This window comes from Homalodisca vitripennis, chromosome 6, assembly GCF_021130785.1.
Source record: "Homalodisca vitripennis isolate AUS2020 chromosome 6, UT_GWSS_2.1, whole genome shotgun sequence".
In the NCBI taxonomy this organism is placed as follows: Eukaryota; Metazoa; Arthropoda; class Insecta; order Hemiptera; family Cicadellidae; genus Homalodisca; species Homalodisca vitripennis.
Genome location: NC_060212.1, coordinates 35,494,202 through 35,510,135, shown reverse-complemented (window position 1 = coordinate 35,510,135; position 15,934 = coordinate 35,494,202). Strand labels below are relative to the sequence as shown.

General features: G+C 30.9%; 1 protein-coding gene across 2 annotated transcripts in view; it reads left to right on the top strand.

Annotated features, from left to right (window-relative positions):
* The window catches only part of LOC124364270 (UNC93-like protein MFSD11), a 65,549-nt gene that overhangs the window by 473 nt on the left and 49,142 nt on the right, over positions 1–15,934 (top strand). The window contains exon 1 of one of the 2 annotated variants that reach the window (XM_046819614.1): positions 8,368–8,636. The exons of the other annotated variant lie outside the window; for it this stretch is intronic. Coding sequence (XP_046675570.1) covers positions 8,493–8,636 — 144 coding nt within the window. The 5' untranslated portion in view covers positions 8,368–8,492. Of the gene's footprint in view, positions 1–8,367; positions 8,637–15,934 lie in introns of those variants that run through there. 2 annotated transcript variants of the gene reach the window in all.

Here is a 15,934-nt window from a genome sequence, read left to right as displayed (position 1 = left end):
TAAGTGTAAGAGCTGTTGCTAGCCTAGACATAAGGGCATGCCGCCTTTGCCTGCTTTGGCTGGAAAGGCTGCTACAGAACTGGCTTCCTCTTCTTCCAAGGAGACATGCCTGAGATTAATACCCAAAATCTTTCCTCATGGATCTTGACAGGAGATGGCCCCTACTCCCAACCTTACCCATCCAGAATATCCTGTCACTCTGGAAGCATTCTAAAGGTCCTTTTAGGACTAAGTGCAATTTATTAGCTTTTTGTCCAAAGGGAACAAAAACAACCCTAGTTCTAACGTTCATCTTGTAGAATCTGGGGAGTATCCTCAATTAAGTCAATTTAAAGACATGTAATCAAAAAGAATATTTTATCTGTTGTGTGTATAACTTAATATTAAGGAGTTATTTTTAGGATGGAAGTGTGAAAAATTCCCATTGAAAATAGGAAACGGTTTAGTATACAGGGCAGGGGCAGAGCCAAAATTGAGTATATTCAGGAGGAGGGAATTCATAGGGGTAAAGGGAGACCAGAGATAGTTGGGTAAGAAATAGAGATAAATATTATAATCTCAAAATTTTGGGGCCACATCTTGATATTCCCCACGGTACTTATTAATCATCATTTAAAGCAATTGATGCTCTAAACAGAATAAATAACATATACCGTCTGCATATGAAAAAATTACTGAGTTTAGTACAATTTTAATTATACATATTACAAACATCGGTGGACCAAAAACTATTCCCTTAGGTACTCCATAATGCAGTTATAAAATACCTTGTTGATGTTGACTAATTTTATTACTTCTTTTCTATTTGCACAAACATAATACAAATAAAGCATATCCTACTATCCTATAAGATTTAAATTGGCTGAACTCATCAAGTTAAACATCAACAAGTACAGGATCAAATGACTTGTATGTGTAGGTATAATAGAATTGCAGCTGAACAGAATAGAATATACTTCCTCTTGTCAACAGCATCAGTAATTTATTGCACATTGGTCACAATTATCAATCTCATGTTACTGACATTGAAGTGAGATACTCCAATAAACATATTTCATAGTACTCATAACAATCCTTGCACGAGTATTAACGAGAAATACAGATGTGTAAGAATATATTTGAGTCCGACCACCAACTTTAAGCATTGAAATATATTGGTATTGTATATAATATACTCAAATAACAGCTGTAATGGATCAAATATCCATTATAGCTACTGTATAGATATGAAATACAAATTTATAAGGTGGATTGACTATAAGACAGTTTTCAAAAATTATGTGGGAAGATAAACTTAAATTTATTTCTTAATAAATATTTCTTAATAGACAGCACATATAACTTTGCATTTATGTATAGTTTTATTTACAATATAAAAGAAGTTTAGTGAATTAAATATGCACTCAAACATTGTGAAAATAAATTTAAAAGACAACAATTTACTGGATGACAACTTTTATAGATTTTTTTATAGTAGTGATGAATTGTATGCAAATATTACTTACTCGCTAAACATATTCATTTTTTTTTTTTTTTATTACTCAAAAGTGTTATCAAAGAACTAACAAAAACAAACAAAAATGGAGTTGTCTGTAATGTTTTTATTGTATAAATAATTTACATTTAGTTGTTATATCAGTCACAGTTTTATAAATTTACTATAAGACCTTGATTAACAAGTCACCAGTCATGTACATAATGTAATTTGATGATCAAATTAAAAAAAATAAAAATTTCACACACATGTTCTGTTTCTGTATTATGGATAAAACAGACAAAATACAAAATAACAATCTTTCAAGAAGTATAATACATATATTATAATAAACATTATGTTGTTACTTTCATCAATAACTTCCAGATGGTTTTGTTATGTAAAGGAAAGATGTGACAATATTTCAAATGACCAACTTTAATTTAATTTTTTTAGGAAAAATGCTGAAACTATGTATATCACAAAATAATATCTTTATAGTTTTTTTTTATATTTATTCTACTTGTACCAATGTAATACTCTCCATAATAGAACAGTTATTATGTTATTTACGTTTTTAAAAAGGACCCTCTAGGCAGTTAGAGATAAGCTTATCAATCAAGCACAAACATCCACTATTTGCTCAGCAGTGAACCATGAATGAACTGAGTGATATAGTAGTGGTTATAGCTGATGTGTGTGTGACTGTGTCTAGACAACTGCCTGCACTGGCCTTAGATAAACAATTATATTACACTATTTCAGTCTAGGGAGATCATCTGCTTTATCTTAATCCAGCTAAAGCAATTACAGTAGTTGCTCTGTAATTTTCTTGTTCACAACCAGACTTAACCTAAGCTATGCCTTTTCAACAGGTTAACCTTGGCTTACAAACCGATCTAATTATAGCTTGTGGTAATCTAAAGAGCTTTTGGTTTTCAAGAAACTAAAATCTGTTTCCTATAATAGTCTATGTTATCATCTGTATGAGTTATCTTCTTTAGTCACAAATTTGATATTTGTACCGTACTGATTTAATATAATTGTTTTGTTGGTCTATTAATTTAGCATTTATTGTGGAGTGGATCAACAGGTTATCTATAAATATTTCTAGGATAAGTTTGAAAAACTACCTCCATAATTTTGTCTGCATTTTTTCCCGTATTAATCCCTCCATTTATTGCTTGGTGGTTAATATTTTATTTTGACATAACCTCATCCAATATAAGGGGACTGAATTTAATTTGTAATATAATTGTGATGTTGAGATAAATGAATGTAAACTAGTTTGTTACGATTAATTGATGCAAACCTATTTTATTTACTTGTTTCAATTCTTAAGAAATTAAACATTAAAATATATTTATAGAATAAAGTTTTTACAATGCAATTGGTATGAAACAAATCTTTTCTATTACAGTAAATAAAAATAATAGTATTTTAAAGCTGTTTAACTAATCATTTAGATATTTGTCTGCTTAATATGTCAAGTTCAACATGTACGCAATTAAACATCATGAGTACAAACAAGGTACTGTAGGAGTATGAAACATTACCTTATGCAACACATAAGGTTTCACTGAAGTTACATTTAAAATTTCAGACTATAGCTCATTTTAATCTTGAGATGTCCTTCATATATAGACACACAGTTTGACATTCATATATGAAAGAAATTTTTCAAATGCCCAAGACAAAAGAGAAATTGAGTGATAGGCTTCAATAACGCTCAGCCAAATCTATTGGATGGACTTGCACGATCATAATAAGTTCAAAGTTAAGTTAATATATTATGTAATTCTTTTTATGTAGCATGCAAAGTTTAAAGTCTGCAGATGAAGTCTTTCTCAAGTTATCTTACCACATGATACATTCACATTTCAAGTCATTAAGTTTATTTTTATAGCAGTGTTTAAATAATAAAATTTTAAACTAACACCAAGTCACTAAGTGCTTGTATGTGTTTTGAGTTATTGGGCTACATGATTTTTTAGGTCACATGTTGAAATGTGATATGATTTTCTTGTTATCATCATAGTTACCCATAAGGTCAATCTAAAAATGTTCGCTAACACTCAGCCAAATCCCATGGAGTGTCATGCACCATCATCAAACTCTTATGTCGCTTATATAGAAAGGAATGTTTATGCAAACTTTCAAATCTACAAACTTCAGTTCATTTTTTAGATATCATGTAGTCAGAGAGACAGATAGACAGACAGACTGATAGAAATGAAATATTTTCAGTCCCTTGAGTGATAGACTTCACTAAGGCTCAGCTTATAATCATTGAGATGTCCTTCATATAGACACACAGTTTGACAGTCATACATGAAAGAAATGTTTACAACCCCCTAGACAAAAGAGAAATTGAGCCAGCCTATTGAGTGACAGGCTTGAGTAATGCTCAGTCAAATCTATTGGATGGACATGCCCCATCATAATATGTCACAAGTTATGCTACAAGTGTGGCGGGGCTGGTTAGGACCCTAGTGAAATTGTCCGAAAGAATAGTCTGAGAATGGACCTACTACCAGCAGCTATATTTCTGTAACTCCAGAATTGAGGGCTGCCCCTTAGTGTAAAGTTAGGCAATGCTGGGACAATCATTCTTGGTTCAAGATCCCAAGCTCTTACTTCAACAGCTTCTTTAATATCGTTCTGAGTTACATCAGGTAAATGTTTGTTTTTGTTTTACTTGGTTTGTTGAAGCCTTGAGGTGCTGAATAGTATTTATATATAACAAATAACTAGATCAACTCCTTCAGTCAATGAGCTAATAGTGGAGTTGGTTGTATCCTCCAGACTAGTAGAGAAACTCAGAAGATCATCTTCCTACTCCACACTCATAGGATTAGACGATGACACGCTCAGCCATGGTTGGTGTTTTAAGAAAGGGCTCATCAGAGTTTGTGTTGTTGCTAGCCATAAGAATCCCATGAGCAACTAGGGATCTAAATTCAACAACAACAGAGCACAGCTTAATGCAAGAAAAGTATTTTCTGAAACTGAAAAATACCTGGTATCCTGAGTCCCCATATATAAGGTCAAGACCATTCAGGCCATTGGGCTTTAACCATTCAGCCCAAGACATATGCTGTTTCACTTCTACATAAATTGGGAAAATACAAAATAAAACAGTCAGCAATGAATACTAGAAGTTATCGGTAGCAGTTGACCCAATATATGAGAGTAGAAAGAAATAAAAATGGAAAGATGTTAGAAAAGATTCCAGTTGCCAATTGGACTAGCTTGGACTGGTCAGAGTTCTTCATTGAACGCAAGAGTTGGATCAAGCAGTTACCAGGTGGATGTCCATAAAGAATACTTTACTTTACAGTTACAAGGAAGAGTAGCTGTGTGTGCTGCTGGGGTTTTCTAATGTGGCACATGGTATAAATATATATGTTTGTATGAGGACTTCCACACTCAATCCTTTTTCCTCTCTTTTTTCGGAGTAACAAATAAATCTACAAAAATAAATAAAAAGTATTTATATGTGTATTTATCATATTTTTAAAATGAAACATTTGTCATAATTTTACAACTAAAATTAAGCGTGTAAAAGTTTTTAACGTTGGTCTTATGCGGCTAAAATCAAGGTAGCCACCCCTCTACACCAGGCTCTTAACCCTCCGGCTGGCAACGTCGTAAATTACGACTCATTTTTTCCCGCCGTGAACTGGCAGAGTCGTAATATACGACTCATTAAACATCGTCTACTAATTACGTCATAATTCCGATAATTACCGCTCGAATCGCATAAAAGTTGTATCACTTTAATCACAAGATCCCAATCCTTCTAATAATGTATTCACTTTTATATATATATATATATATATATATATATATATATATATATATATGAATATTTGTGATTTTACTGGCCGCTAAAAGCTCCCGACTACTTCCGCGTGACGCGACTCGGCAACTGTTAGTGCTTGTATATAGTCTTGTTTTTTTCAATTGTAATTTCATTTGTAAATAAAAGTGTTTATAACTATGTATTTTCTTTTTTGTGCATAAGTAAGTGAACATTATGCATATTTTAGATTTTTTAATAAAATTAATTTTGAGTTTTTTTTTTAATGGCTTAATATAAAAAAGTGTTTTTTGAAAAAAAAAGTTTTGAGTTCTGACCATCAAACATCCACCATTATTATTTTAGGCAAGTCAAATTATAATTATGTTTATATTGTACAACATATTCTAAAGAGTAATTTGATGTATAACACTTTTGTGTTCTCTCCAATAATTAATTGTACAGGATAAAAAATTAAAAACTCTGCCCGAAGCTTCAAAACAGGGTGCCAGTCAATAAAATATGTATTGAGATCTGAAATATTGACTGAAACATACATATTACCTAACTCATAAAATACAAGAATAAAAATTAAAATCAAATAAGTGGATTTTTCCACTTTTCAAGAACAAATGTTGGGTTAACATTAATATACTTCACCAAATATTGCAGATTTATATTTAAAATACAAAATTATTAATAATTTTACCCTATAACCCGAAGTAATAATAATGATTTATCAGGTTAAAGATTTTTTTAAATAATAAACGAGTGTTAAACAATGAAGAGATTGAATGGAGATATTAATAAATTAGACTTCTAAGCTGGATTTAATAAAATCAAACCATCCATACGATATACCGGTACTTGTATATGATGGTATAAATTCATTTTACTCTAGATTAAAACTCAGTCTTTGCTGCTTAATATTAAATTTTAGAGATATTGATTTAGAAAAATTATGGTTTGCTACAAAAATGATAAAAATTAGTTACAATCATAAAAGCAGGTTGTTTGAACATGTTCATTTTTCAGTCAAAAACGTATTTAAAAAATGCCCTTTCTTTCCAGGAATATTTCCCTCTCTTCCCTCCCCCAACACTAGCATCCCACTACAAAAATTATTCTGAGTATTGTGTGTATGAAGGAGAGGTAAGAAATTCAAGGAAACAAAGCTATAAAAATGTTTGTGAAAAATGGCTAACAGGATTACTGGTACTGATAAATACAATAAGGAAGTATTGATCAGAAGGATGATTTCAGTTCTAAGGATCACAGAATCACTTGGTTTCTCGGAAAGAGTTGGTGGTGGGGAGGCCCAATGACATCAGCTAGTGACCCTCTAGAAAGCCACTCAACTTGAAGCAGATTACTCCTCTTTATTATGTCTGCTGTATCTTATCTAGTGACGAGAATTCTAAAGAGGTCAAACTATCAAGCAGACCTTCAGCCACTCTCAATGGACTTTTCATTGAGCTTTAGTGCAAATCCGTTTTGTGCTTGATGATGTTTAAAATGGCTGCTTTAGAAACTAAACTAATCACAAAGAATGTTAAAAGTACCAATTTTAAAAATTGCAATGGCGTTTATTTTGTTCAAGTTTCAGTTTCTGTAGAAATAACGTGAAATAAAATATTCTCATGTAAGAGAAAACAACAATTTGTTAATTACTTTTCAATCCAATAAATATGATTATTGATTTGACATTTGTTAAATTAAATATTATGAACTAATCAAATAAATTTTACTTGTATAATGTAGAATAATTTACAGGAAGTAAGCGAATTTTTGCTGTGTTGACATAAATAGTAACGTACTCAAATATTGCATACAAACTCTACGCCCTGCTTATCTGACATATTAGTGATTGTTTTGCCACTTCCTAACCTAAAACGAAAGTTGTAGTCTAGAGGTGGGTTCATTGTTTGGTTTCCCTCTAGTTTTAATTGCATTTTTATCATTGGATTTCAATCAAATTCTTTATTAAGGGGATCGGTATCTCCTCAGTTATATATTTAATCGTATTTTTTCTTTGGTATGATGTATTAAAATGGTATTTTGTATTCAATTATTTTTAATTGTCTGTAGGCCTACACGACTGGTAGGTTGACTGGTAGAGAGGACTTGACAGCCGTAACTCTGCCTCTTTAATGTAGGGATATTTCATTCTATACACAATGTTTGCCATTTTTAATGGTTTTATAAAATGTTATCACTATTTTAAATCACTCACATTATTTGTTTTTATCAGATTTTAAATGGTACTCTAAGCATATTGAATTGCAGTCAATAGTTTACCTAAGACAGTTATTATAGATCTAATGGCCTGTATTACAAGTCATTACAGAAGGAATATAATTTTAGAATTGGTATTGTTATAATCCTTAAATACAGGTACGAAACGCAGCCACGATAAGTGAGTCTTAGGGGAGGAATTATGTTACCCTGGAGATCGAGTTACCACTGTGCCGTTCCTTTCCTTGCGTATGTGCCTCAATGATGATAATTTTTTTACATTTATGAAATTCGATTTTCAACGTTTAAGCATCCAACTTGACTTTTGGAAAGTGTACATTTTTTTATAATCACTAACGAAATGTTAAATACTGATATTACATTTTAAATCAATTTTAATTTGATTTAAATTGATCTTTAAATGTATGTTCTTAGAAAAATACATTGCATAACTGTCTTTATTGGAGAGAAAGGTGGCTGAACTTTAGACAGCAGAGTTCATTGTGTTGTCACCATTGGCAAAAATAATAACTGAGGGATCCAAGAAAGTAATAATAGCAAATTATATAATAATTTCAATCTCAACTCCCTCTCATTTTTCAATTTGATTTGTACAAGATGGAGGCCATAAAATCATTCCAAGAAATTATTTTCTAGGAAATTTAAACAATTCTTGAGGTTGTCAATCGTCCCTTCTAATAATTTCCAAGTGATCGATCGAGTAGGTCAAACTGTGGTATGCATGACTCCATTTTGATTTTTTGTGGTAGCCAAGACGACGAAGCAAGGCATCGTAGGGAAGCATGTGCTCGTGCTGCTCCCACTCCAAATAATGTTGAACCAAAACAAGGTTATAAGCGGCCAGCTGTGAAACAACAGTAACGCTCGGTCTCCTGACCTATACGTTAACTCGCTCGCGTCGGGTCGTCTTCACGGCTCTTTGTTCTGTTGTGTCTAGTGGTCGTCTGTCTGTGTGCCAAAATGCCGTCAAATAATGTAAAAGTGATCGCTTCAAGCAAACAAGTCACCGCTGAATCGAATCGACGCGAAATTCAGAATATGGTCATGTTAGGTAGCGGTTTTATGGTTATGTTTACTGCATTCAACACAATGGAGAATCTAGAGGTACAGTAAACACAGCATTCTCTATAAATAAGAATTATCAAGGCAGTGGTGTACAATGATTGAATAATTTTAATACACGCCATTTTAGTTTTTTAACCAGTTGTAGAGTTTTGCTGCTTAAATTTACTACAACAAATTAATAAATAACTAATTTGAACAGCTTTTTTTATAATATGAACTTATTTGTAATAAATTAATTTCAATTCTCAGTTTTTCCCATTGTCATTTAATTACGTACATCTGCACTGAATACTATTACGTTGGATTTAATAGTTGTATTATTTTGAAATTTGATTTAACACTTTGTGAACTGTTTAGTTCAATATTTATCTCCTATTAAAATTAAAACGATTGTTATGGACACTTGTTATCATCATTTGTATTATTTTTTAATTAATATTTGATTTTAGAAACATCATAAATTAATCTCTAGAATTTAATAGTTTACTTAACAGTTACAATTGAAGGGTTGAGTGGAAGAAAGGGGTAAGTCACATTTTGCCACTTTTGAGAAAAAATGGACCTAAAGTTTTTAAGTTATACCTTTTGTATTTTTTTATTTAATTCAGCTCTGAAAAATGGCATTGGGAGGGAAAGATACATAAATTTTTTTGTGGCAACTCCTGGTAAAAATTCAAATACTCCTTCCTACTAAATTTTCAACTTTTCTATCACTTACCCCCTTTTTCCACTTAAAAATGGGGTACTTGGGAATGGAATAAGGGGTTAAGTACTGTAAAAATAATACTAAGATATATTATGTAAAAGACAGAACTTTATTTGAAATGTTACCTTATGGAATACCTTTAGATGAGATTGTTGCACAACAACAAACTCTTAACACATTGTAAATACTCTTATGAAAAGGTAACTTATCAGTCTTTTCGTGTTGGTTATAAAAACTGTAACTAAAATCTAGTTTTAAAATACAAAAAGGCTCAATATCATTATTATTTAAAATCTTAAAATGAACTTAAATGGAGAAACACCCTTATCTCAATGATAAACTTTAAACTGTAACTAATAGGCTAACTCTTATCAAAAGGTAATATCTAAGTCTTTCTTTTGGTATAAAACGGTAAACTAAAATAACTAAAACCTAGTAGTCTCATTCAAAAAGGCACAATACTATTATTGTTTAATGCTTGAAAGAAGTTAAAAAGAGAACAGTGTATTTTTTAAGTCGTCTTTCCTCAGCGATAAATATTACACAGTAAAAAATACTGTTGTTAAATACAACATCTAAGTATTTATGCCTTCTCTTGTAAGCTATTTTAAAAACAATAACTAAAGTCTACTTATAAAAAAATTACAATCTTATTATTATTTTAAAGGCTTGAAATAGGTTAAGAGATATTAGTCTATTTTATTAATTAATCAGTTTTTCTCATTGGTTCAATGTAAAACTCTTTGTCACTTTTCTTTACTCTGTTTCTTTTCACTGGTCACTCTTTGTTTATCTGCCCCTCCTCATTTTCTTATGATTCTTTCTCCCGGTACCTGTTTTCTTGTTCTTTCTTCGATTACTCTCTGATAAAACCACTTATATTCTCCTTTAACATATTTAAGTTGTGTTTTCAAATTGTTGAATTTCTCTTTGGTTACAGTCCCATACCGTTTTTCCCTTGCTTTCAATGTAAACAATCTTATAAACATTTTCAGATAATATTCGATGATCATTCCCCTTCTTATTATTAGCTTTTGTGCCTTTTCTTTCCTGCTTTATCAGGGACACCCTTTTTAAATGTTGTGTTTTCATCATAGGTCTCTTTGTATAAGTAACAACCGAATTCGTCAACCCTTATCCACTTTATTCCGTCACGGAATCTGACATTCTCTTCCAGAAGATCCTTTTTTACCTTGTTTTAGGCCCAGTTTTGTCAGAAAATCCTTCAAAATCTCTAAAATGAGATGACATGTCTACAACAAAGTTTTTCTGGGCTGATTTAGATATGATTTCTCGGTACTGATTTGGCACATATACATTTTCTGAATTCTTCTTCGATGCGACCAAAATCACGGTCTGAATCCAGATAGCTATGGCCAACTTCCGGAAATGTAATGATTATATTTTGAACATTTTTTTGGCCACCATGTACTGATAAAGTAGGATCAGTAAGAAGTTTTTATTTTGTCCTGTGCAAGAATCCGACCATATAATTAAGTGGTCACAATATATATAGTTGTATCTAGTTGTATAAAGGTTGTATCTAGTTCGAATAAGGTGAGCAAGGAGCTTGCCACTTCACTACTACTGCCCCGATTCGCAACATCTTCTGTCCAAGTGCAAAAGTCAGTTTTTTTTCTGTCTCTTTAATAATAATATGTACTCCCTGACATTTCAGCTAAAATACTTCACTGCTTACAAAAATTGGTGTTTACATTTCACATCTAACATTCAACCACAGATGATGACAAACCAACAATAATCATCTGTTCTTAGTGGATAAAGGAGGCAAGTACGTATAGAGTACTGGGATAAAAGGGGTAAGTGCGCATAGAGTAATGGAAAAAAGGGGCAAGTGCGCAAAGAGTAAGTGGATGAAGGGGGTAAGTGCAATTTTAAGTGGAAAAAGGGGGCATGTGAAGCACTTACCCTCCTTCATCCACAAACTTTGAGTTCAGTTTCTGCACTTACCCCCTGAATTCAAAATAATATCTCAGCTGTTACTGCAGTTAGGACAATGGGACCCAGTGTACCAAATACAGGATCACTTACTCCCTTCATCCATACATTTTAACTCAATTTCGAAAAAAATGTTACTTGCCCCCTTCTTCCACTCAACCCTTCAATTGTGTCCTTTCAAATAACCCTCTGCAAACAATCAAACCAAACAAAGTTCTCCAATTCAAAGTTGTCTGATTCAATTGAGTATGTTTTACCTATTTAAGCCATTCTAGATCATTGCAATTTTTCTTGCAATTCAAAAATTAGTCCTGTGTTTTATAATTCATTCAGTAACAGTAGAGTAGTAGTCTAGAACAGTCCTAATTAGAAGGTATCAATGCATTTTCATGACTTTAAATAAATTACTAAATGTTTTCTTAATTTTCATAAAGGCAGACAAAAATCTTTAGTACAAAATGTCATCAAAACTGACATGAAAATAAACAGAATTACTAAAGTTCTCCACCAATTAAAATATTTGATACTTTTTTTATTTTAGAGGAGGATGAAGTCAGTATCAAGTAAGTACACACCAAAATGCTTTTTAGTTTTTTCAGCCTTATTGGTTATTTGAAAGATTTAAAAAAATGTTTTACTTCATCGTTAAATATTCTAGAAGAATAAAGAAAATCATAAGAGTATTTAGATGCATAGGAATTAATAGACCATACATTTAAACTGAACACCTTCCACAATTCTACTACTAAAAGTAAGGATGTAATGTTTAAAAGTTTATATGTTTTATATTAATTTTATAAAGTAAAACCCATTGTTGTGTCTGTATAGCTGGTTATACAGCAAACTTTATAGGATCTGTGTTTGTGTGAAAAATATATTTTCACTGTTATTTTTCAATCTTTATTTTTTTTGGGCTGTGTGCAAAAACCTTTATAAAATAACAGAAAATGTGTACATTATTGGATATTACTTTATTAGATACCAAAACTAAGGATTGAAATCAATATTACTCAAATACTGAAAAAAAACTTAATGTTAATTGGATGTGTTGTGTGTGACTGGTTTTATGTGTGGTATTACAGAACGTACTAGAGTTGTTTTATTACCCTTTTTTTAATACTTCAATTACACCTTTAAATTAGCTTACAAGCTATTTACTACGGGCAATAAATGTAAGTTGAATTTAAACAGCATTTATGTTTATTGAATATCTAAAAGTATATTTTCTCACAGGTAATATCTAAATGATTTCAACTAACCAAAGTATTGTAATTCAATTAATTGAAATTCAAATTTTAAAACGGCCACGACGGTCAAATAAATAATTGTTCAATCTTTTTATTATAACAAGGTCCTAACACGATGATAGCCATAAAACTAAAATATTCCCTTAAACTCAGCCTTTTATGAATTGTTCATTTGAAACATTGACAGGTACCGAAGAAAATAAGTTTATAAATTTATAGGAACTAACAGTCCTGGTTTTTAGTGCCAACCTCTTGCACCACACCCTGTACATCATATGGTTCAATATTACAAGCTCAGTAATGAGTAAGTGGAACTTTGCCAATTGGAGTACTGTAAAATAAACCAGTCACGGTGTTTGAACAAAAATATTGGTCAGTGTTGCACCGGTAACTTTGGAACAAAAAGCTATTAGAAAGTCTATTAGATAACGGACTTCAATAGCAGTTGCCAGAGTGCCAGAGTACTGAGGTGCCAACAAGTATTACCATGAACTAGATTGGAACAAATCTTAGTATTTATAGAAATAGTTGTCCCTTTGTTTGTGGCTAAATTTAAAGTTCGGCTTCATTGCAATTGGATTGGCAATGTAATACTTTGTTACATTATATGTTGTTGTAGGGTAAAAAAAATGTAGTAATAATATATTGTTTATGATTTTTATAAAACATGTTAAGGAAAAATAAAACTATTGTACTTTTTGGTTTTGTTGTTATTTAACTGAAAATTTATTTTATAAATTAGGTTGTACATAAAATGAATTGTTAAAAAAAATGTTTTGTTATGGTCTTCATAAAATTATAGTTTATTTTCAGAATAATAATTTTCAATTTTGAGATGTACAAAATAAGATTTACATAAATACTATACGTCTGTCTGTCCATACTAGGGTGAAAAATTATAATACCTCTACCCTCAGTATATATGTGTAATAAAGGGAGTCTATATAATAATACGTCCATACGTACATGATTGAAATAGAGGTTTGTATGATCATGTCTGATAGTTCATCTGTATGTGTGTAAAATAAGGGGTATGTGTTAATATACCGATCTGATCATACATGTGTATAAAGAGGCATAATTGAATTTGTCTATTTGTATGTACATGTGTAAAGTGGGTATATTTAAATATGTTCATCCATCCGTATGTGTGTAAAATATGTTTATCAGTACATGTGTAAAGTTAGGGGTATGTTGTAAAATGTTCGTCCATCTGTAGGCCTATGTGTGTAAAATAAGGGGTATGTTTGAATATATCAAACTATCCATACATGTGTAAGAAAAAGCATAGTTGAATGTCTGCTTGTCAGTACATGTGTAAAGTTAAGAATATGTCTGTCTATCTGTATGTAAGTTTATTAAATAACTAATTATATATCCATCTGTACATGTGTGTTTTTTAAGCATCAGCCATGAGGAATTAACCAGTTTTAATTGTGACATTTATTTTGTTAGTAAATGACATATTTATTTTCTTTAAGTTTTTAACTACAAACATTTTTATACCTATTAATACTGAAAATGTATCTGTTACATCTATAATATCATAATACTCATCTAATACCTTAACATTTCCTATATCTCAATAAAATTTGTAAAATTATGCATTGGATTTGATACGGAATAATCTTTGAGATATCTTTTAAATGTTTTAAAGCAATTTTCATTTTTAATTATAGCTGATTACTTGTTTAAGTACAGTATTTAGCACTTAAATAGTTTGTATTCATCTCAAAAGAAAACTTAATTTGTGGATGTCTGTGGTTATCACAATCAGAAAAATCTTTATTCGATTGTTACACAAAGTGTATATGAATGGCGTCACATGATTGAGAAAGTAAATGGTTCAGTTTTCTAAATAATTTTTACATTAGTAATTCTAACTAAATACAATACGATATAATTTTAACTATATTAAAAACTATTGTGAATTTTATAAAATTCAGAAAAGGAGTACAATGGCAGGTCAGCCAGGTAGCTTTTAAGTTTATTAGTAAAGAATTTATCATTTTCTATTAATTTTATTAGCATTATGCTTGGCAGCAAATTAAAAAAAAGGTCTTAAATGTATATTGGTTTTTTACAGAAAAAAATGTAAGTTATGTTTAGCTACTGCTGTATTATTTCTGTTTCTCATATTATAACTGTGGTTCTCACCACTTTTGTCTAAGCTAAGAGCACAATTTTTCACTGACATTACGGTTTTATATAACTACAAAGTAGTGTATATGAGTTTCTTGTGAGCATAATTTTGACACTCTGCAAAGAGCATATAAACCAGAGTTAATTTTTTAAACTATTTTTTCTGAATGTTTATTCCATGTCAGCTAACTGTTATGTTGTGTGTATATACCGAGTCCAATACTCAAGGGCATTCCCAATATGGGCAATTTATTTGACTAATATAACTGAATTGTGTCTGAGATAGCTAGGTAAATATAAAGGATGTACGTCATTATTTACAAGCAGAGAACTCGTCCCCATTTCAGCACGATTACTTAATTTGTAATTAAACAGATGAGTTGCAAAGTAATTAAATAGTTGAGGTTATAAAGGTTCTAAGAACCAGCGGTAGATAAGTAAATAGAACAACAAGAATAACTAGACAGTAATTACCAGCGCAATCTAACTAGAACTGGTATAATCCAGTTTGATAAGATGTAGAAGAAAGTCAAAAATTGACTGTTGGCCAAACAAATCTACAAGCACCACTACTTTAGTGTCTGCAATTTACTTTGTTAGTTACTCCATAGTCAAGGTCTTGATAAGTGATAACATATATTACTGGGAAAACAGTGATTGAATAACAGGTGGGAATATAGTGATCTACATATAACAGCACAAAGGTACATGAGGTGTGTGCAGTTGGCTCATAATGTCTTTAATTGTCTGAATCACTACCAGGAAATAAAAAATAGACCCAGTTGAACTAAAACATTTTCTTCTGTGTCAATACAGTAACAAAACTATGAATAATTATTTAAAACTATTAAAAACATGTGATGTGTCTTAAGACATCTGTGTGATATAATTCAAGTACTAAAATATTAAGTTTATACATTATTTAATTCACAATGATACATTTAATTGTACCAACATCCTTCTAAATTTTAAAATGGTCTATGTGGCAAACACACATTAAATCCAATTTTTCAACCAAAGAAATGGTATTTTATTTTAGATGGTGGTGCCCGTACATTTTTTATATTCAATTCAATAGAAATGATATTAAAATAAATATATCCATCATATGATAAAAGTATTGTAATAGAACAGAAACTTTGTTTAATATTTTTTATTTGCATGAAATATCTACTCGTATTTTGTGTTAACTTAAAGTCCAAAAAAATTATTCTTTTTATAAGTTTGTATGGTGTTCTTGCACTCATCTGTCTGTATTTGCTCGTAACTACAGTCTAGAAAAT